The 20,384-nt window shown below is 39.2% G+C and overlaps 2 protein-coding genes across 4 annotated transcripts; one reads left to right on the top strand and one right to left on the bottom strand.

The window, feature by feature from the left end:
- The first annotated feature begins 1,808 nt into the window (after window positions 1-1,808).
- Window positions 1,809-13,266, top strand: actr8 (actin related protein 8). 2 transcript variants are annotated; one of them, XR_004633006.1, is made up of 13 exons: window positions 1,809-2,087; window positions 6,568-6,738; window positions 6,836-6,946; window positions 7,590-7,694; window positions 7,821-7,994; window positions 9,400-9,493; window positions 9,627-9,759; window positions 11,364-11,517; window positions 11,635-11,730; window positions 11,832-11,972; window positions 12,071-12,399; window positions 12,591-12,754; window positions 12,857-13,266. XR_004633006.1 is itself a non-coding variant. In XM_034696020.1 (13 exons), exons 1-13 carry the CDS (start codon window positions 1,953-1,955, stop codon window positions 12,998-13,000), a joined length of 1,932 nt encoding a protein of 643 aa, XP_034551911.1. In that variant the 5' UTR covers window positions 1,811-1,952; the 3' UTR covers window positions 13,001-13,266. The 2 variants fall into 2 exon arrangements, 1 of the variants encoding a protein (XP_034551911.1); XM_034696020.1 differs by having other exon boundaries at window positions 1,811-2,087; window positions 12,071-12,380.
- A 693-nt stretch (window positions 13,267-13,959) lies between these two features.
- Window positions 13,960-19,128, bottom strand: selenok (selenoprotein K). Of its 2 annotated transcripts, XM_034696021.1 has the most exons (5): window positions 18,998-19,127; window positions 17,939-18,029; window positions 15,662-15,736; window positions 14,464-14,559; window positions 13,960-14,282 (listed from the first exon to the last, which is right to left on the bottom strand). In XM_034696021.1, the coding sequence occupies exons 1-5, from the start codon at window positions 19,014-19,016 to the stop codon at window positions 14,279-14,281; spliced, it is 285 nt and encodes a 94-aa protein (XP_034551912.1). In that variant the 5' UTR covers window positions 19,017-19,127; the 3' UTR covers window positions 13,960-14,278. The 2 variants fall into 2 exon arrangements, with proteins under 2 accessions (XP_034551912.1, XP_034551913.1); XM_034696022.1 differs by lacking the exon at window positions 13,960-14,282 and having other exon boundaries at window positions 14,460-14,559; window positions 18,998-19,128.
- Between the last annotated feature and the right edge of the window lie 1,256 nt (window positions 19,129-20,384).

Raw genomic sequence — 20,384 nt, 5'->3', positions numbered from 1 at the left:
TATATATATATATATATATATATATATATATATATATATATACATGTATGATTCAAAATATTATAGACTGACTACACTACAATCAAATCAATACCTAGAATATAAGCTCAACATTTTTACACATACACCTGTTGAATTTTAAAATCTGGTTGGGTACAAGCTCCTGTAATTACATTTTCAGGGGATCAGCACCTTAAAATGGTCTAGAATCAAAATCAGAATCAGAAACAGAAATACTTTCTTTAGCCCGGGGAGGGAAATTCGGTCATTACTCTTATAAACAGTAAATAAGAAAGTCAAAATATTAATAGTAGAAGAAATAAAATAAGACATAAATACAGATCAAATAAAATACAGATCAAATAAAATATAATAAAATCTAATAATAATAATAATAAAATACAGAATACACAAGTGCAGATTAGTTAGAGTTAGCTATTTGAGTTAGCTATGTAAAAAATGTCCATGATTATAACCACCCTATCTTTTAACTACATTATTTGCACTTGAGGTTTGAGGTTAAAATGCGGGGACTAAGACATTTTTCTTGTTAACATTGCAGTCTCAAATTACTATGGATTGATTTTACACTCAACACTTGGTTATCCCAGACACCAACCAATTATATTGATGGATTTGTTTTGGATCTGCACAACGAAATAGATATTACACTTCGGCAGGGAACTGCGCAAACCAAGGCAACTGTGTCTGGATTATATAGAATGGTATTTGAGAAGGAGATCACTGCAATTTACACTGTAGAAGAGGGGTGCCAAACATGCGGCCCGCGGGCCAAAAACTACACTATAGCACTACACCCCTGCATACAACACTGTCCAGCAAGCGAACTGTTCATGCTGGAGCTGAGGGGTCCAAAATAGTCAACTTTACCTTCTTCATTATTATAATCTATCTGTTCTTTTGCTGTAAACATTATACTCTGTGTGTCAGGTGGATGGGTAACCTTTGTGTTTGGTGTGTTCGCAGCAGGTTTCAGGGCTTAAAGAGTAAAATATTCTGCCCATATTTTGAGACTCATCATGGCAAAAAAATACAACAGCTGTTTTTATTTATTTATTTATTTATTTATTTATTATTTAAAAGGACCATGCATATTAATTAACATTTCTGTAAATATGCCAGAGTTAGCCAAAAGGCTAGTTACATCCGTAGTCCCTTGCCAGATGTTAAAAAAGGCTCCCTAAAAAGATCATGATTAAACAAAGATAAAATAGAGTAAAATAAAATCAAAATAAGAAGGTAGAGGAGAAACCAAAACACAAACAAACAAACAAACAAACAAAAAAGAGAAAAAAAGAAAAGTACAAATAGCACCATACGATTAAAAATGACTAAAAGCAACATAAGGTCATGATATGACAGTTTTTGAGAAAGTGTCCATGGACATAAAATACATGGAGCAAGACAATCAGGAAGCAGCAATGAGGAAATTTTAAAGAAGACACATGCAGACACAACAGCACAACATTTAACAGTGCTGTACATACGGTATTTGCATCTGGCAGTGACTACCAATCATTAAACTACCTTTTTGTAGAAAGGTAGTTCATTTAATGTGAACATTTTCAGAGTGTTCTTGTACTTTTTGCACTGAAAAAAAGGGAAAAAATTTAGAGTTGTTGTTATTTAAAGGTTATTTTGTCATGATTTTACTGGTCCGGCCCACTTCAGATCAACTTTGGCTGTTTGTGGCCCCTGAACTGAAATGAGTTTGACGCCCCTGCTGTAGAAGTAATGCAATCCTGCAGATGGCGGTAATGCAACAATTATAGATGCCAACCTCCATAAGACGGAAGTACTAAAGAAAAAGAAGCATCTGTACGTCTGGACCACTACTGACCGTGTTTGATTCAGTTCAGGGTACTTGTCTATATTCTTTGTGGGGACTGGAATATGCATAGCTGTATATTTGTAAAGTATTGACTGCAAACATGACTCAGGCAGAGAAAGTGCAAGACAACGGGAAGGAGAAAGACAAGGAGCGAGACAAGGAGAAAGAGAAGGAGCAACAGCGCGGCGTGAAAAGACCCATCGCTCCTGCTGCCATCGCAGAGCCCCTTCACGAGGTGAGAAAGGAAGCTGAGTGCTACTACATTTATTTAATGTTCTTACATGCTTACATAGCGTTGGCTAATGATGAATGAATCCATGTAATCCTGTGTTGTGATACGTTCACGGGCATAGACTTACCGTGTTGTGGAGTGAAAGGGTCGCGCAGTACTGCTTGAACGACTCTATCTCGGAGAAACACATTACACATGCAGTTTTACTAGTATGTTGTTTTTAATTTTGGCTAGGTTAAATAATGTTATATTTTCTGATCGTAAACTCAAAAATAAGTCTTAATAATTCTGAAAGTCTCAAGAAGTCGTGAAAAGCCCTTTCAAAATAGAGATTCGCGGATGAAAATTCGGGTAAACAATGTTTTGGTGATGTGTTTGAGTCATACTATAATGTCCGAAACCACAAACTCATCCCCTCTTCACTGCTATCAACCTGCTCTCAACATAGTGAGTTGTATGCATAGACTGTATAAATGCAGTGGGCTATTTATTCAGCTCGTAGTGAGCATAGTTAAACAATTCTCACACTACTTGCCGGACGCTGAATGATGACGCCATAGCTGTCGCACAATCAAACGTCACTTGCTGTTTTATTTACAGTCTATGGCAGGCATAATAATAATAATAATAATAATAATAATAATAATAATAATAATAATAATAATAATAATACATCTTATTTGTAAAAGCGCTTTAAAAGATTCTCCAAGACACGTTACAAGAAAATAAATTATACAATCGAAAAGCAAAGGAAACCAGTGCAAAAACGCAAAGAAAAGCAAGGCAGAAAAATAAAACAAAACAAGAAAAAATAAAACAAAAACAAAACAAAAAAAATTAAATCAATTATAGTTTAAAAGCCTTTCTAAATAGGTGGGTTTTGAGTCTGGATTTGAAGTTGGTGAGTGAGGGACAGAGTCTGAGGTGTAGGGGGAGAGAGTTCCAGAGGGTGGGGGCAGCGACAAAGAAGGCCCTGTCCCCCCAGTTTTGGTGCTTGGGTTTGGTGAGAGGGGTGAGGAGGCTGGCATTGGTGGAGCGGAGGTTGCGGGAGGGATTGTATTGTATGTATGGCTGCAGAAGGTCGATGAGGTAGGAGGGAGCTAGATTATGAAGGGCTTTGTAGATGATGAGGAGGATCTTGTACTGTATTCTGGAGGGGATGGGAAGCCAATGGAGGTTCTGAAGGACTGGGGTGATGTGGTCTCTGGAGCGGGAGTGAGTGAGGAGGCGTGCAGCTGAGTTTTGTATGTATTGTAATTTGTTGAGGAGGGTGTTGGGTGAACCGTAGAGGATGCTATTGCAATAATCGAGTCTTGAGGTGATGAGGCATGTCCAAAGTACGGCCCGGGGGCCAATCGTGGCCCAAGATCCATTTATTTATGGCCCCAAGCTTCCATCTTAAAATGTGTTATTTATAGCACAGAATTTAATCACATTCTGAATCATCTGTACATTTGCAGTTTCTTTCAAGCGCACAAACAAAACTAAGTCAATCCAGAAACGTCTCAAAAAGCTTCATATGGACTACTTTCAAGTTCAGAAGACACAACAGAGGACACAAGACAAGATCAAATTTATGAAATTGTGCAGAAAGGGCAAAATTTGTTGCATGAAAATAGTTCAGAATGCAGGACAAGAATTATTTAGTTCTTAAAATGTTGTCTGCTGGTCAGAAAATTCTTAAAAACAACATGAAATAGAAGTGTGATGAAATCCAGATCGTGATCCTGCCATAGAAAAATAATGATATAATATTTTTCCCACATTTCCCGACCCTAATGAAAAAAAATTTCCTCCGGAAGAAGATAAAGTTTGCTAATGTTTACGTGGCTTGTGGAGAACTGAGGACTACCTAATTACTGATTTGTTGAGAAAAAATGTAAAATAATTTTTATTAAATAGAGATTTCATTTATAACTTTTATGATTCCTAAGTCTCAGTAGGAGCCAATGGCCCTGAAGTATTCTGACAACATCAAATGTGGCCCTCTTTGAAAAAAGTTTGGACACCACTGGTTTATGGTTTAACGCTGTCCGGATTTAATAATAATAATAATAATACTTTATTTATATAACACTTATCAATACAAGTAACAAAGTGCTTTACAGTGGGCAATAAAAACAAGAATAAGAGCAAAGCAAAATGAAGCGATAAAAAATGTAAATGAAATAAAAGCTTAAAAACCCTACAAACTTATAAAACAGACACTTAAAATCCGAGCTAAAATTAAAAGTGACATATCATGCAAAATCGACTTTTTAATGGTTCTCTACCTGAAATATGTTTCCCTGGCATGTGTACAAACCCCTGAGAATGAAAAAAATCCATTCTGCCCCTGTTCTGATTTCTCCACCTTTCTGTAAATGTGTGTGAAACGAGCCGTTTCAGACTTCTGTGTTTTTGTTACGTAACAACAATATCCGGTCTGTCATGGAGTCAGAGCTCGGAGCTTGTTCAGCCCATAGACTGTATAAAATAATACTGAATCTCCCTCCGTTTTTCATTACAAATATGTGCTAACAAGGAGCTTAGGAGGGAGACATGCTAGTTGTAGGCTGTCTTAATAAACACAAAGGTTGGTTTTACTCCCCACGTCTGCAGATTTGAAGATCTGGTGGATGCTTTTTATTTATCATGGATAAGTACTAGCGCCATTTAGCATAGCTACATAGCTACATGTCGTAGCTGTAGCTGTAGCTGTAGCTGTGTACCAAGACACACGTCTACATACTGACAAATAAAACAACAAGTAACACAGAATCTGTGACCAATCCTTCAGAAAGGTCCTGCTGCCTTTCTGGCAGAGGTCGGTTTTTCTCCCCACGTCTGCAGATTTGAAGATCTAGTGGATGCTTTTTATTTATCATGGATAAGTGCTAGCGCTAGTTAGCATAGCCACATAGTTACATGTTCGTAGCTGTGTACCAAGGCACACGTCGACATACTGATAAATAAAACAACAAGAAACACTAAATCTGTGACCAATCCTTCAGAAAGGTCCTGCTGCAGGCGCCTCTCCGTCAGGATCAGATTCTGGATCAGATTCAGAGGGTTGAAGTAACGCGATCTGTGAGCAGCCGTGTATATTCAGCCAACATGTAAACATTAGATCAACGTGCCGGAGAGCCGAGGCCACATTCACTTTCTGAGGGGGCGTGGTCAGAGAGAAAACAGACTGTTCTGAGGAGGACTGAAGAAGAGGCATTTCAGGAATGCCAAAATCTGATTTCAAAGTGTTTTTTTGAGCATAAACTTTAAAGACATGTTTTGGGGACCTCTTAGACCAATATATATTGATAAAAAAAAGCGTGATATTTCACCTTTTAAATAAAATCACACAATATATGCTTTCCTGTAAAAATGTGTCTTGAGTAATGACATAAAACATGGGACTGACTCTGCAAGTCTGATCTCCTCTGGCAGGCTGTTCCAGAGTCTAGGAGCCCTGACTGAAAAAGCCCTGTCCCCTTTGGTTTCATGACATGGTTTTATATTTAAATCATAAATGAACTGAGCGTATTTTCACAAATAGTATAGCGATGATAGATGGACGTGTCTTTTATGCAGTAATGATGATACCCTTGATTTAATTTAACACAATTCTTACCCAGATATTAATAGATAACTCTTAACTCTCTCATTTAACATTATCAGGCCTAAAGCTGCCTGCTAGTCACTGAACATCCCTCTCCATAATGTGCAGAGTGCTTTGTTTATTACTTTAATGCTGTATTTAATATTTTATCCTACAAAAGGATGACATTAAATAAATAAAAGTGTGGGGAAGGAAATCTAACCTATCTACCATAAATTAACAGCGGTACAGCAGTTCTCCATGGGACCTACACCTGATACTCTTAATGCTCCTATTTTTTGCAGAGACAAAAAATTTAACAATCAATCAGTCTTTATTTGTATAGCGCCAAATCACAACAAACATTATCTCAAGACGCTTTTACGAACAAAGCAGGTCTAGACCATACTCTATGTTAAATTATTATCAAAGACCCAACATCAAGACAGGATAAGATCCAGTCCCCTCTTATTGACAGGACTTAATCTTATCTCATCTTAATTCACCATGAGCATTGCACCTCACAGTATTTAGCCTGTTACAGCGGCAAGGACGACAACCTTTTAACAGGCAGAAACCTCGAGCAGAACCAGACTGTAGGTAGGAAGGTGGTAGCTGTTGCTGCTGGATTCCGGCATGTCCACAGCAGCAGGCCGTCTACATTACGTGCAAAATATTTATTTTACATTTATTTTTCCATTGATTGTTTTTTGGATCAGATGCTGTCAGAATCATGGGAATTAGTAACAAATAAACTGTGTAGCAAACAATCTTTCACAGAAGGTGATACAACTGTTTTTTTCATACAATCTTAAAGTGAAACAATAAACTCATGTCCTCATGTCATATACTGTGCTTTTGAATAGATGTATTCTTTTCAAACAGCTAATATATATTCCTTTTTCACAGCAAATACAGAGCAATTTTGTAATTGTTATCCACCCTGGATCGAGGGCACTCCGCATTGGCCGAGCAACAGACACTCTTCCTGTGACAGTTCCACATGTTATAGCCCGCAGACACAAGCAAAGTGGGCAGCCCAAATTTGAAGACGACTGGCTGTTGAGGGCAGGTCTAGATGTATGTAACTTATGATCAGATACAATCACAATACATTTGTGTATTTGATGTCTCCTTCATTCTCATATTCTTTTTTGCTTCTTTCTGTTTCCAATAGAAACCAGAGAGCAAAGAGCAGAGGCAGAATGGGCTTAAAATGGTTGACCAAGCCATATGGTCCAAGAAGATGTCGAATGGGGTGAGGAGAACACCTGCATCCACTGAACAGGTCTGTATTTTGAGAAACAGAGAAAATAATTAGAGCGTACGTTGTGAATTTATCTGAAACATTCAGGCAGCAGAAATGTGAAACTGTTCCATGCTCACTGTCACGGTAACACAACCCCAGGGATTCAGAGTTCATGGCTTCTGAGGCTTGGATGTCGGCTAGAGGAAAAGGGTGAATCAAGGGCTTACCCCCGTGGTGGCTCTCCTCTGGCTTGACCCTGTTGACTTTGGTCTGCCCTGCTGTGGTTTGTCAGCGTCCCTATTTAACTCTGACTCGAGTTTGTTTATAAGTAGACGCAGACAAAACTGAAAATACGACAAAGGCAGATCTTCGGCAATACTCTTCTTTTCTCCTTAAACTCTAAAAAACGTCTTAGCGTCTCCCACCTATTCTGCCACTCTCATCAATTCTCCCAATATACACTGGTGTTGACTAGGCAAGCCCATCCCCCCTAGACTGACAGTCATAGAAGTCAGCCAAGTAACAGTGTACCATGACATCACAGAGTGGTGAATGGGGCTAGAAATGGAAATGTAAAATATAATAAGAAACGACTCCAGAATTTTGTGTCTGTAAGTTTTTTGCTTGATTGTTCAATAATTTCAAGAATTCACTCACACACTCTGTGTTTTTTTGTTTTCAGTCAAGAGCTTATAACTGTCAGATCAACCCAGCAGTTCTAGACAGCAGCACCAGGGTGAGGTGGACCAACACAGCCCAACATCAGTCTTATCTGGTGGGAGAGGAGGTCAGTATGTGTAATACGTTTAACAAATGGGACCAATAAACCTTTTGCAATTCCTAAACTCTTTTTTTCCCCCTGCTTACCCTCTTTTGCCCTCATGCTTAACCTTTCCATCCGGCCATCATGCAGGCCATTAATGTGAATCCAACTGACTGTTACAACATCCACTGGCCTATTATGAGAGGTCAGCTCAATGTACATGCAGGTCCTGGAGGATCACTGCCTGCTGTCCTGGCCGACCTGGAGACAATCTGGAGCCATACGATTCAAAAGCAACTGGATATCTCCCTTAAAGACTTGAAGGTAGAAGCAGCAGCCGAAGCTTCTCCATATAGTTTTCTTATTTGAGGTATACTTAAAAAGTATTCTGCAATGTATTGTAGTGAGAAGATAATGAATACATCAAAAATGATTTTTTCTGATTCATCTGGAGTTTTGCAGAACCTGGACCTGAAAGGGTGACCGATGAATGGATATATGTAAACGTGTTTGAAAGAACAGGGATTAAGAGAATTTCAGGACATCAACAGACCAAAACACCTTTCATTTCCATTCATCTATTCTAATTTAAGAGTTGAGCTTGAAATCATCCTGTTTTTTTAAACTGACAGCAGTGAGCCATGCAAGCTGTTTGTGTGTATTTGCAAGCTGTGCATGTTCTTCAAAGTATGATATACTGTTAGTCACCAGCTAACGGCACAGGAAACAGCTAATAAAGTTAGATCTGTTCACGTTATTTGAAACTAGAAATGGGCATCAAGAAACATGGATTTTCTGGTTGCAGTTAGTGCTGCACAATGAATCAATCCCAATCGCAATGGTGAGGGTGCAATTTAATAACCGCACAAAGACTGGGATTTGGGATTTGAAAAGCCAAACGTTACAACCTCTCCTCCGACCATCAGCTGCTCTTTGTGTGCGTGGAGCGTGATATAGTTGAGGACAAAAAATAAAACTAGAATGTAAAAAAAATGTCCTTAAGTTTTGACCCAGACACCCTGACTGAAGCACCTTTCTTATGGTATGTCCCAGGAGAAGCGCAAGGAGTTTAATATTGGCTAGACCTCTTAACAGCAAACATGTAAACCCTGTTCTCTGAATGTTCTGTTTTTAATAGGGCACTGTGTCCATAATGTACCATGTCTGTCAGTTAAAAGACTTTTGTGAAGGCTTCGCTTGTGTATCCTCGTTCGTCCGTCATCCGAATTTCCCTCCTCTCTCCTTGATCCTCTTACCTCCTAGCAGCATTAAGAGCTTGTGGACACTCCTTGATAAAGGGGACCTAAAACTACTTCAGGTTCAACCACAGGCAGTAGACCAAGGACCAGGAATATTTCATTAAAATGCTTTGGGATGCAGGAAAAGTTTTCTCACTTTAACTTGCACCAAACCCCGCCATGACCCACACCCCTACTTGCGTGAATGTGCGAGGGTCTGTTAGTTGCTGCTTGCAGCTTTAATTGCCAGTTCTGTTCCACAGGATGATATGATAAATTATATTTTAACAAGAAAAAATTGAACTCAGACTTCTTGGATAACTGTGCAGCAAAGTGGCTGTAATTAAATTGCCCACCTGTGACTCAAATCTATCATGCTCCTCATTCTGCATAACTTTAAGCCTTAATATATTAACATGTCAGTATTACATTTTATAACTTTTCATACCCTGTATATTTAAATTAAATTTCTTCCTGTGACTGGTTTTCAGTATTACAGATGCATTCTACTAGTTCCAGACATCTGCAACAGGCAACACATAAAAGAAGTTGTCAACATGCTGCTGCTTAAAATGGGCTTCTCAGGTACTACACTAATATATATTAAATAAATGTATTAATACATTCTGCATAGATAGAGAACCAACAAATCTGTCTCTTTTGCTTTCCCACCCACATGTTTGTGTGTTGTGTGTGTGTTGTTTGTGTGCATGAGCAGCAATCATAGTGCACCAGGAATCAGTGTGCGCCACGTTTGGCAGTGGTTTGAGCAGTGCATGTGTCGTGGATGTAGGAGACCAAAAGACGAGTGTTTGTTGTGTAGAGGATGGAGTTTCCCATCGCAACTCCAGGTAGGACTACAAAACATTTTTTTGTTTAAGTTACACAATATCCATAAAATATTTTATTCATTACTTGTACACATAAAATGCCAAAACACTGATAAGTAGGAGACACAAAGGAGTGTTTGATAAAATGATCTGTTCTGTGTTGAAGTCTGAATTGAAGTGCAGCATTTGACATCTGCATAATGTGCATTTGTTATAGAATCAAGTTTTGTGTTTCATCTTGATATTTTGCATTACCATATATCGTCGTGGTCCAGCCAATTTAAATTAATTGTAATTCTTTTGACCCAGTTATCAGAGCAGCTGGTGAACAATGTGAAAAATTGACACTTGCTGTTTTTAAAGCCGTCTACTACACTAGCAGTACGTACAGATTTGTCCAAAATTCAGTATGCAGTATGTGAACGAGCAAAATCTGCAGTTTGCCAAAACTACCCTGATGTCATACTGATTGGGGATAATTTCACAGTATGCATCTGACCAGTCTCCTTTGCGTACTGTTTCCCACAATGCACCACGCTAACATCCCGCTTTTTTTCTTTCTTTCTTTCTTTTTTGACGAGGGCTCTCAGTTTTTAGGTGATGTGAAAATTATTAAATTTCATATTAATCACTTCTTAACCTGGCCCAGCATACTGCAGAACAGATCCAACAGAGCAGTCATGCTACACACTACCTTCAAACGCAGTCAGCAGTATGTAGTATGCAGTACTTAGTGCAAACATTCGAAGGTAGTATGTAGCAGGTGGTCTCGAAATCAGACACAGTCTAGCAACACTCTCCAAACCTGAATGGTAATTAATGACATTGGGACAAGGTTCAAGCTTTTACAACAGTAGCAAAAGTAGGTCTTTACTAAAAAGGAGAGGTAAACCTTCAATCAGTTTGAACACAGAACGGACGTCTCTCTCTCTTTCTCTTTATTCCTGCCTCTGAAAATGTCCAAAAGGTAATACCTTTAGACTATCACAGAAACCTGTACTCTTATAGTATGGAATTCTTCTTTCAGATTTTACAATACTGACCTAGTTGCACTTATTTGTTTGTTTATTCATAACTTCACCTGATACATCTCAAGAAACCGAGTGTAGAAGCGCCGTTGGCCAAGATGTCTAAGCGCCCGCCCCATATACAGAGGCTATAGCTCTTGTCGCAAAGGTTGCAGGTTTGACTCCAGCCACTACCATTTGCTGCATGTCCAGCCCCACTCTCGACTCCCAACATTTCCTGTCTCTCTTCAGCTGTCTTATCCATTAAAGGCAAAAATGCCCCAAAAATATAACTTCAAAAAAGAGAAAGAAACAGAGTGTACAGCTGAAGTGAGTGAAGCAGTAGAGCGCTTCGTCTTTGAGCTATACTTCATTTGACCATGTGAATTTCCATGTAAATCTTACTGTAATTTGAACTTGATGCATGAAATATCAGTCATTTGTTGTTTGATTATTTTCCTTTTATTTAAGACATCCCCAGCACAAATCTGTGATCACATTAATACTTGTGCTCCATAGCTCCAGAATGCAGGAAATAAAAAAGTAAATTATCTAAATGTTCTGCCCCTAAACCCACCGTCTTTGAAGTTACATTTTCTCCTGTGTTTCATTTTGCAGGCTGTGTTTAGCATACGGTGGCTCAGATGTTACTCGTACGTTCTTCTGGCTCCTGCAGAGAGCAGGTTTTCCCTACAGAAACTGTCAGCTGTCCAGCAGACTGGACTGTCAGCTTCTGCAACACCTGAAAGAGACCTTCTGCCATTTAAACCAAGTATGTATTGCATAGGGGATAGGATCCATGCATTAGCTATAGCTCTAATGATCATGAAGACATTGGGACAGTTGATTTTTTTTGTCTATCTACATGGTGGTTCTTACTTTTTAACAGGATATATCAGGACTACAGGATCATGAATTCCAGACACGTTTCCCAGAAGCACCTGCTCTTCTCTACCAGGTTCGACTGGGAGATGAGAAATTAGAGGTACTTTCACATTATTCTCTCCACAGCTTGTGTATTCAAATTATTTGTATACCTTTGCTCTAATTGTGTCTTTAGTAACTACGAATATATGCATATTTTAGGCACCTATGGGTCTTTTCTATCCGACGACATTTGGCATTGTTGGTCAGAAGATGACACTGCTTCAGTACCGTTCCCAAGGTGACTCTGAAGATCCTCATGATGAACATTACTTGCTTGCTACACAGAGCAAACAGGACCAGGTAACCCCCTTATACACTTATTGAAAACACTGAATTAAACTCAACTGCATTGCATACACGTATAATGACTCTGGTCAATTTTGCTTCTTCCCCTCCAGTCCTCCAAATCTGCTACAGACCGGAAGGCTATTTCCCGACCATGTGGAGGTTTGGATGGAGACATGAGTGGTCAAGGGGGGATCGGAGACCTCTCTGACCTTCCAAGGGGCTGTGGGAGCAGCAGTAGTGGAGGAGTGACGAAGGGAGACTTGGAGCTTGGGACTGCACAAGGGGAATGCCTTATGGGGGCAGGAGAGGTGGAAGAGGCCCAGTCCGCTAACTGCTCCAGGAAGACTGCTATCATCAGCCAGTTTGAAAGCAAAGCACTGGGCCTGGATAAGGCCATCCTGCACAGCATTGACTGCTGTGGTAAGGACCAAGACGCAAAGTGAGAAGGGAGTGACAAAGAGATGATTCGCTGTTTCAAAGATATAGTTTAGGTCACAAATTGTAGTGTTAAAAATGACTTTTTAAAAGATACTATGGAAATATGATTATACTCAGGGAGAGCAGAGGAAGGAACATAGTTTAGGGTGCTTAAATCGGTTTTGAGCTCACATTGTCCTTCTGTATTAACAGCATCAGATGAGACCAAACGTAAGATGTACAGCTCCATCCTGGTAGTGGGAGGTGGGCTCATGTTCCACGGTGCACAGGAGTTTCTGCTTCACCGCATCATCAACAAGATGCCACCATCATTTCGAAGACTGGTGGACAATGTGGAAGTCATTATACGGCCAAAGGTAACCTGTGATATGTTGTGTATTAAAAAGATGAAATGCAAACTGGGGGTAAAATGCTTCACACAGATTTTTGAATGAGCTGTAATTAATTTCCCCCTCCAGGACATGGACCCGTGGCTGATTTCATGGAAGGGGGGGGCAGTGTTGGCATGTTTGGACACCACCCAGGAGATGTGGATCCATCAAGGAGAGTGGCAGCGCTTTGGTGTTCGAATGCTGCGTGAGAGAGCTGCCTTTGTTTGGTGATACCATAAAGAATTTAGCTAAATCCAGGCCTTCTCAGGAGATGAAGATATTAAAAAAAACAGACTGAAGGTTCATATTTTGAGGTTTATCATAAACATGGAGAAACATTAAGGTTAAAATAATTCATGAAGAATTCACCCCCTAAAAATGATACAACTTTTACAATAGAAATAGTAATGCTGGGGTTGAGTATCTTGAAGCAAAAGTTTACATTGGGACACTGAATGGTGTGAATGTATTTTTATTAAAGCAGTTTGAGAAATGCATCACTTCTAACATCATGTTGACAACTTTTATTTAACAGTTTTTCTATTTTAGCAGATCATCGATAAAGTGATGAAAGATCACTTTTTCATGCTTAAGCAGAAAACAAACTGATGTCTCCAGGTATTAATCATTCATAACATCAAATCCCTAAATGAAGTGTACTTTTAATTGGCCAAGTTCGTAAATTTCTTGTGTATTTTTTGAGGTCAAAGTATCCACTCTATTTCCAGCTCCTGAATACAGCAAACTGATAAAATGTGTAGAATTGTTAAGGTTTCAGAATCTTACGGGATGGAGTTGTCTCATTGGAAATAAACTTTTTGTGGATTGATTGACAGGCAGTTAGCGAAAAGGCTAAAGGCCTGCCTCTATCTCACACTAGCTGGGACGAAGTTTGGTTGTGTTCAGCATTTCCAATATGGCACACGGCAAAGATAGGCTTCAAAAGAGCGCTCAGGAACAGATTTGTGTCATCACAGATACTGCAGCAGTTTTTACACAGTCTATGCTCCTAACAAGGAACCCACCTCAGCATGTGTCACTGCAGATTTTGCCAATTTTTCTATCATGATGTATTCTTTAACATTCATATTGAAGTATGTAGACAATACCAGCTTATTTTTGTCCTCACTAACAAGCTACATGAAGGAAGGCATTTCAAAATCTGGAACAAGACAAACTTGGAAGAAACATTTTGAAAGCAGTATTTTTTAATCAAACAACACAAAACAAGTTACGTTCATGGTGTATGATCGAAGTCTTGAATAAAATCTGACATATCTATAGGAAGGAAGAAAGTGTACAGGTGGAAAAAGTAAAAGAGGAGAAATGATGTAGATAGCTGCTTTATCAGCCATTCTGGCCCCTATATGAAGGAATTCCCAGAAAGGCATCAAGAAGCTGTTTGAAGACAGCAGCAGCAGATGAAGAGGGGCTTCAGCACTCAGATGTCACAGTCTTCTCAGGAAGAAGACAGCGTGCGAGCCCCACGCCTACCTCAATTGTAGGCATTTACCTAAAGAGAGAAGAGGTTAATACAATGGAATAATATCTTATCATTTGTATTTAATAGTATGGAAATTATTATTATTTTAAACTAACACATCATTACAATTTCAACCCCTAATCTCATATCATTATAAATGTTCACAGTAAAAAGTCAGCAATGTTGAATTAAGACCAAAACTGTCTCTCACCTTCCTCATCCTCCTCCCCCCATTGGTGGAGCGCTAGGACCTGCACCATGGTTTATTCTTCCAATATTTCTTCTGCCACCTGGGGGACGGGGAGGACTAAAGAAAAAAAACAAGTAGAGGGGAAAAGGTGATCAGGCAAACAGAGCACCACAGAGCAAACAACATATTGCACAGGTGTAGCATACTCAACCATAAATTCAAAGTTCAAAAGCTATTTTATATATTTTGCAAGTGAACTCATAACAGTTGTTTGCCCCTGCTGACCAATCAAAGGGATTAAAGGATTAATCCAGATATAGGATAAAGCCAGATTAAAACATTTAGATGGAACATTTTCTACATATACAACAAATTACACTTTGGAAGTATCTGCGTGTGAGCCTTGGTGTAGTGAACATAATTTTGCTCAATGTGGTTGAGACGCGTGGCTTCAACCGCTAGCGCTGTGTTGGTGTCGAAGAAGAAGCTGTTACACAAGTTAACTATGGACGCTGCCACACGATGGAACAGCACAACTGCTCTCCCGATGGCGGTTTGTGAATGGAGTTGTTTAATACTGATCGGTGCTTTAGCAGCGTCTGCTGTCAGAGTATGAATGTGGTGTGAATGAGTAGATCTGACATGTAATGTAAACGTGTTTGGAGTGGTCAGAGGATTTCTTTAGAGAAATATAAATACAGTTCAGGTACATGTTACTTTATTAATACCATAGATTTGATTTGTAGCAAAGATGGCAACGTCCAATTCGACAACCAATTACAGTCATAAATAACACTTACCATGAAATAAATCACCAGATTCTTTGCAATTTCAAATAGGGATACATAATTCTTAAATTGTTGCAATATTTATTGGAATATTCTTCTTTTTTAAGGGCAATGGAACCTCCCCACCTTTACTTCAGAAAAGCTCAGCCTCTCTGGGATGCTTATCTCACTAATATGTTAACTGTTTGGCTAGTTTATTGTGAGATGTTCCCCTAAGAGTATTCTTTGAGCAACTTTTCAACCTTCTATTGTCAGAGTACCAACTTTTTTTAAAATATGTTGCTGGAATTAAATTTGAAATGTGCATATCATTTTTTAAATACAGTACAATTTTCAGTTTCCACATTTTATATGTTGTCTTTGTGCAAATTTTCAAGTTGTATGTCCCAAATGAGTGACAGTGAAGAAATGATTGTGCTCCAGGGACCTACCCTCTGCCATCGCTGAAGCGTGATGAACCACTGTTTCCATCTTTGGTCATGTCAGGGTTAACGATTGTCTTAAAACTGGAAAAGGACAAAGAGAAAGATCAGAGTAGATAACAGTGTTGCATGATGATCCAAAATGTTCTTTTTCTCAAAACAAACAACAAAAACAATATGATTTTTTAAAAACCTAAAGCTGCAGTTGTACAAGTAATACTTGTAGTACCAGAAGAAACAGTGATAGTAGTATTAAACAAGCAGTGTTTGTGTTTGAGAGACAGAGCCAAAGGCAGACAGCTATAAACAGGAAAAGGCCAAACAAAAGAAATGACAGAATATGACTTACACTAAAAGAAAAAGGGAGACAGAAATGATTCCATAGGGGCTGTCATGCCGACTGACAAAGTGACAAAGCCTGACAAACCATAAGTAATAATGGTAACAACTTTAAAAGTTGCCTCATTTAGGTCAAAGGTGTGCCAACTGCAAGGCTCAGAGAAGGGGAGCTAATTGAGGCAAGTTATGTAAACAAAGAAATGTATGCAGAAGTTCACTATGTCTAATGTTAACTTTGATGTTACTGTCAGTTTAATATCATTTATAAAGAAGTAAATAGGGTGTGTTTTAATTTGACTGTGAATTTAAATGATTAGTTTAATGTTAGTTCATCCAGTAAGGCAGGGTTGCCAACTCTCATGTGACATGCTTTCAATGTCAGTCTCACGCTCTCACTCTGACAAATCTCTTGCCAGATCACTACACCATAAAAACAATGTGATGTGCAATGTATACTCTGTGTTGATCAGCTGCTCAAACATAGGAGTCTGATCCGCCCTACTTTGTCTCCGATTGTTGACAGTGACTAAGAGAGACGATTAAAAACAAACACAACTGTCAGTTATCATTTTGACATTTAAGGTGGCTTGATTAATAACAACGTTAACTTGTGCAGAGTAACGTGAAAGAAAATACTCCACCTCATAATGTCTGGTAGCCAAATAGTGACCGTAGGTTGTACAATAGCGGCATAATTCATTTGCTTTAGTCTAACTACTGCAGCTAAAATGAAAAGGCTGTAAAGCACCCCTTATTTAGCTCAGCTAGTTAGCTAGTTAGTTGCACACCCCATAAAGTCTTTGTAGATTTAAGTGTTTAATCAATTATTTTTTACCTCTGATTAAAATTGAACTACTCAGTTTTAAAAAAGTAACTAATGAAAAAATAACAGATCAAAATTAACCCTAAACTTTGAATATGGGGGTTTGGAAGTAAAGTGCTCTTTCTATTTCTTATCACCCCTGCCCCTCGAGCAGTGTGATAACACCACGGTCCATTCTTATGTTCAATCATATAAATGAGACCCAAATAAGTGCAACACCCTGAGTAACAAGGCTGTTTCCTTATCCCCTTTTATTTTTTACCATTGACTAGGGGTGTAACAATTCATCTACTATCGATGTATCGATTTATATTCCTCTGATCCGACTACATCGATCTGTGCTCAGCATGTTGGCCTTCCAGACGACATATCAATCTAACATCGTCTTTAAAGGTAATAAATCGACTGTATCGATACTAGGAAATAACGCATTGGATTTAAGCACGACAGACTTTGTATGGATGTGTTTTTTTTTTTTTCACTTTTAAAGATAAGGATGTTAAACGTTACTCAATTCAGGCTGCCCGTCTGTGGCCTCATCGCCACGCGCCAGCAGACAACAAAACATAGCATGGCGGGTGGCAGAGGAGAAGCTGGCAAGCAAGAAATGATCAAGCCACCATTGCGGTCCAGCGTGTGGAAACACTTTGGCTTCTGCAAAGACAGAGATGTTCTAAATGGGTCGCTTGCTGTTTGTAGGCTATGTAAAGGTCAAGTAAAGTACCGCTGCAACACCACATGAGATTTCACACGACGTTTATATCCATAATTAATTTATACCTGATTCCCTTACAAGAAACAACAGGAATCTAGGACTGTCCAGTATCAAGGTATTTATTTCACAGTCACAATGGTTAATTTTTTGGCTAAAAAGCTACTGAATCAATTTCAAGTCACTGAGTCGTTTCAGATCGTATCGTTCTAAATGAACCACTATCGTCCTTTAGTCGTATTGGCAACCACGAATCATGATACGAATCGAATCTTTAAAAAGAATCATTACACCCCTACCACTGACATGAAAGAGTTGCCTCCAATAAATCAATCATTGATCAAGTCAAGTAATTTGAAACTAAAAAATCAAAATGTTATACCCAATGTCAGTGTGACTGACAACAACTTACAAAAGGCCAAAAAACTCCACAGCTCCCCAGAACAGATCGACAAAGAAGGACAGCCGCCATGGTGACTGCATCCGGTTATCGCAGACCTGACCTGGGGATGAAGAGAGAGGAGGGCGACACAGCAGGAAAGAGAAGAGGAAATATTAACTGGTTTGTGAGGTTTCTGTCGATCAACTGTCTACAAAGCTATTCAGATCATTAAGCCTATTTATTAACAACAACTGTCTAAACCAGTATGTATCAGCATCCACAGGCATCAGCCCATCAAAAAAAGTGAAAAACTTTAATGTGATTTGGCCCCACTTCTCTAAAGTAAAGCATTAAAGAGAATCAAGTAACAACATCGCTGTATTCCCACATTTGTGTGCGTTCATTTCTGCTGCTGAGCTGGGCTGGGGAGGAAGGGGTTCTTTATCTTTTGGAGTTCTGAGACTGGTACATTTGTTTTGTAAATGTGCAGGTGATTCTGTATTTATGGACCTCTACAGGTCTATAATTATGCACATGCATGCACCTTGTTTCCCCTGTTAGGAGTGTCGTTTTCCAAGTCTCATTGTTGTCTTTTTCTTTTCTCCATTTAAATGACAAATTTAAAAATGTAAACTTGTACGCAACATACAATGTCACTGAATTTCGCTCAATAAACACAACTGGCCAAAAAAATAAAATAAAGAAGATAAGCAAGTAAAACATCTCCAAAGCATCATAATGATATGACGGTCTTGTCAGTGTTTAGAAATCACATCCCCTTAGTTGTGTTTTAGAAAGATAGTTGCAAATTGAGAATTGACATTAGAATTATGCGTCGAGCGAATAAAAGAAAATACTGACATCCTCTTAAATCCGACACAGTTCAGCGTACATTGAGTAGTCTCTCTTCTACTTGCTAACAAGCTGATCAGCTAGCTGCGTCTTTTCAAAGTATCTGCTCTCATTAAGTATCACATCGTAGTGTTGTATTTCAACTAAAATGTCGATTAGTACATACACATATTTTAGAAAGAGGGCTATTTAATGTGAAGACGAAAAAATACTTATTGAAATGAACGAACTACTCACCATTCGACACGTACACCATTTTTTCAGTAATGTATCCTAGCCGTGTTATTAGCTGGAACCTTAAACACAACAAGCTCTGATCACATCCTCTTCCGCCTTCTTCTTCTTCTTTGTTAAAGGCGGTAGGCAAACCGGCTCATGGCGCATTACCGCCACCAACTGGGCTGGAGTGTGGATTTATTTTAAAGGTGACATATAACGCTCTTTTCCCTCAAAATATATTGGTCTAAGAGGTCCCCAAAACATGTCTTCAAAGTTTATGCTCAAAAAAACACTTTGAAATCAGATTTTGGCATGCCTGTAAAACCATAGACTGTATGAAATATGGACGTAGTATCCGTGACGTCACCCATCTGTTTCTGAAAGCTGTTTTGAAGCCAATGGGCAGCGGCAGCCATATTGCTTCTGTCGAGCCAGTGTGACGTAAAGAGGCGGGCTTTGAGCCTCCTAGCCAACATCTGCAGTGTTCCCACAGTTAGCTGTGCCTCTCATTGGAAGACTAGTAATCTCAATATCTTCGAAATTGCTGGGTTAGAAAAAAAATTCACCCCCCTCACAGTGAGAGGACATTGAGAAATTAGCTATTCAGACTACACTCATATTTTGTACCAGGCTTTAAACATGTTTATTTCTGCTGTAAATATCGTCTTTTTCCCATTCATGTGTATGTGACTTCCTGTACTTCCGGAGCCAGCCTCAAGCGGATCCTCGATGAACTGCAGCTTTTAACACTTCCGCATTGACTCATATTTTTAGACCGGAGGTTGCCGCTTGTGTAAAACCCTCTTTTTCAGCCCTGCTCAGAACAGTCTGTTTTCTCTCTGACCACGCCCCCTCAGAAAGAGGGTGTGGCCTCGGCTCTCCGGCACGTTGATCTAATGTTTACATGTTGGCTGAATATACACGGCTGCTCACAGACCCGCGTTACTTCAACCCTCTGAATCTGATCCAGAATCTGATCCTGACGGAGAGGCGCCTGCAGCAGGACCTTTCTGAACGATCATTTCTTGTTGTTTTATTTGTCAGTATGTCGACATGTGTCTTGGTACACAGCTACAGCTACAAACATGTAGATATATGGCTATGCTAACTAGCGCTAGCACTTTTCCATGAAAAATAAGAATCATCCAATAGATCTTCAAGTCTGCAGACTTGGGGAGTAAAACCTACCTTTGTGTTTATTAAGACAGCCTACAACTAGTATGCCTCCGTCCTAAGCTCCTTGTTAGCACACATGTGTGCAGGGAATGAAAAATGGAGAAGGGGTTCAGTATTATTTTATACAGTCTATGGGCTGAACAAGCTCCGAGCTCTGACTCCGTGACAGACCGGATATTGTTGTGACGTAACATGTTTGTTAAACATGCTCAGTGTAGATGTCCTTAAT

This window comes from Notolabrus celidotus, chromosome 11 (assembly GCF_009762535.1).
Source record: "Notolabrus celidotus isolate fNotCel1 chromosome 11, fNotCel1.pri, whole genome shotgun sequence".
NCBI lineage: Eukaryota > Metazoa > Chordata > Actinopteri > Labriformes > Labridae > Notolabrus > Notolabrus celidotus.
The sequence above is the reverse complement of the archived record's forward strand: the minus strand, read 5'-3'. Positions and strand labels throughout refer to the sequence as shown.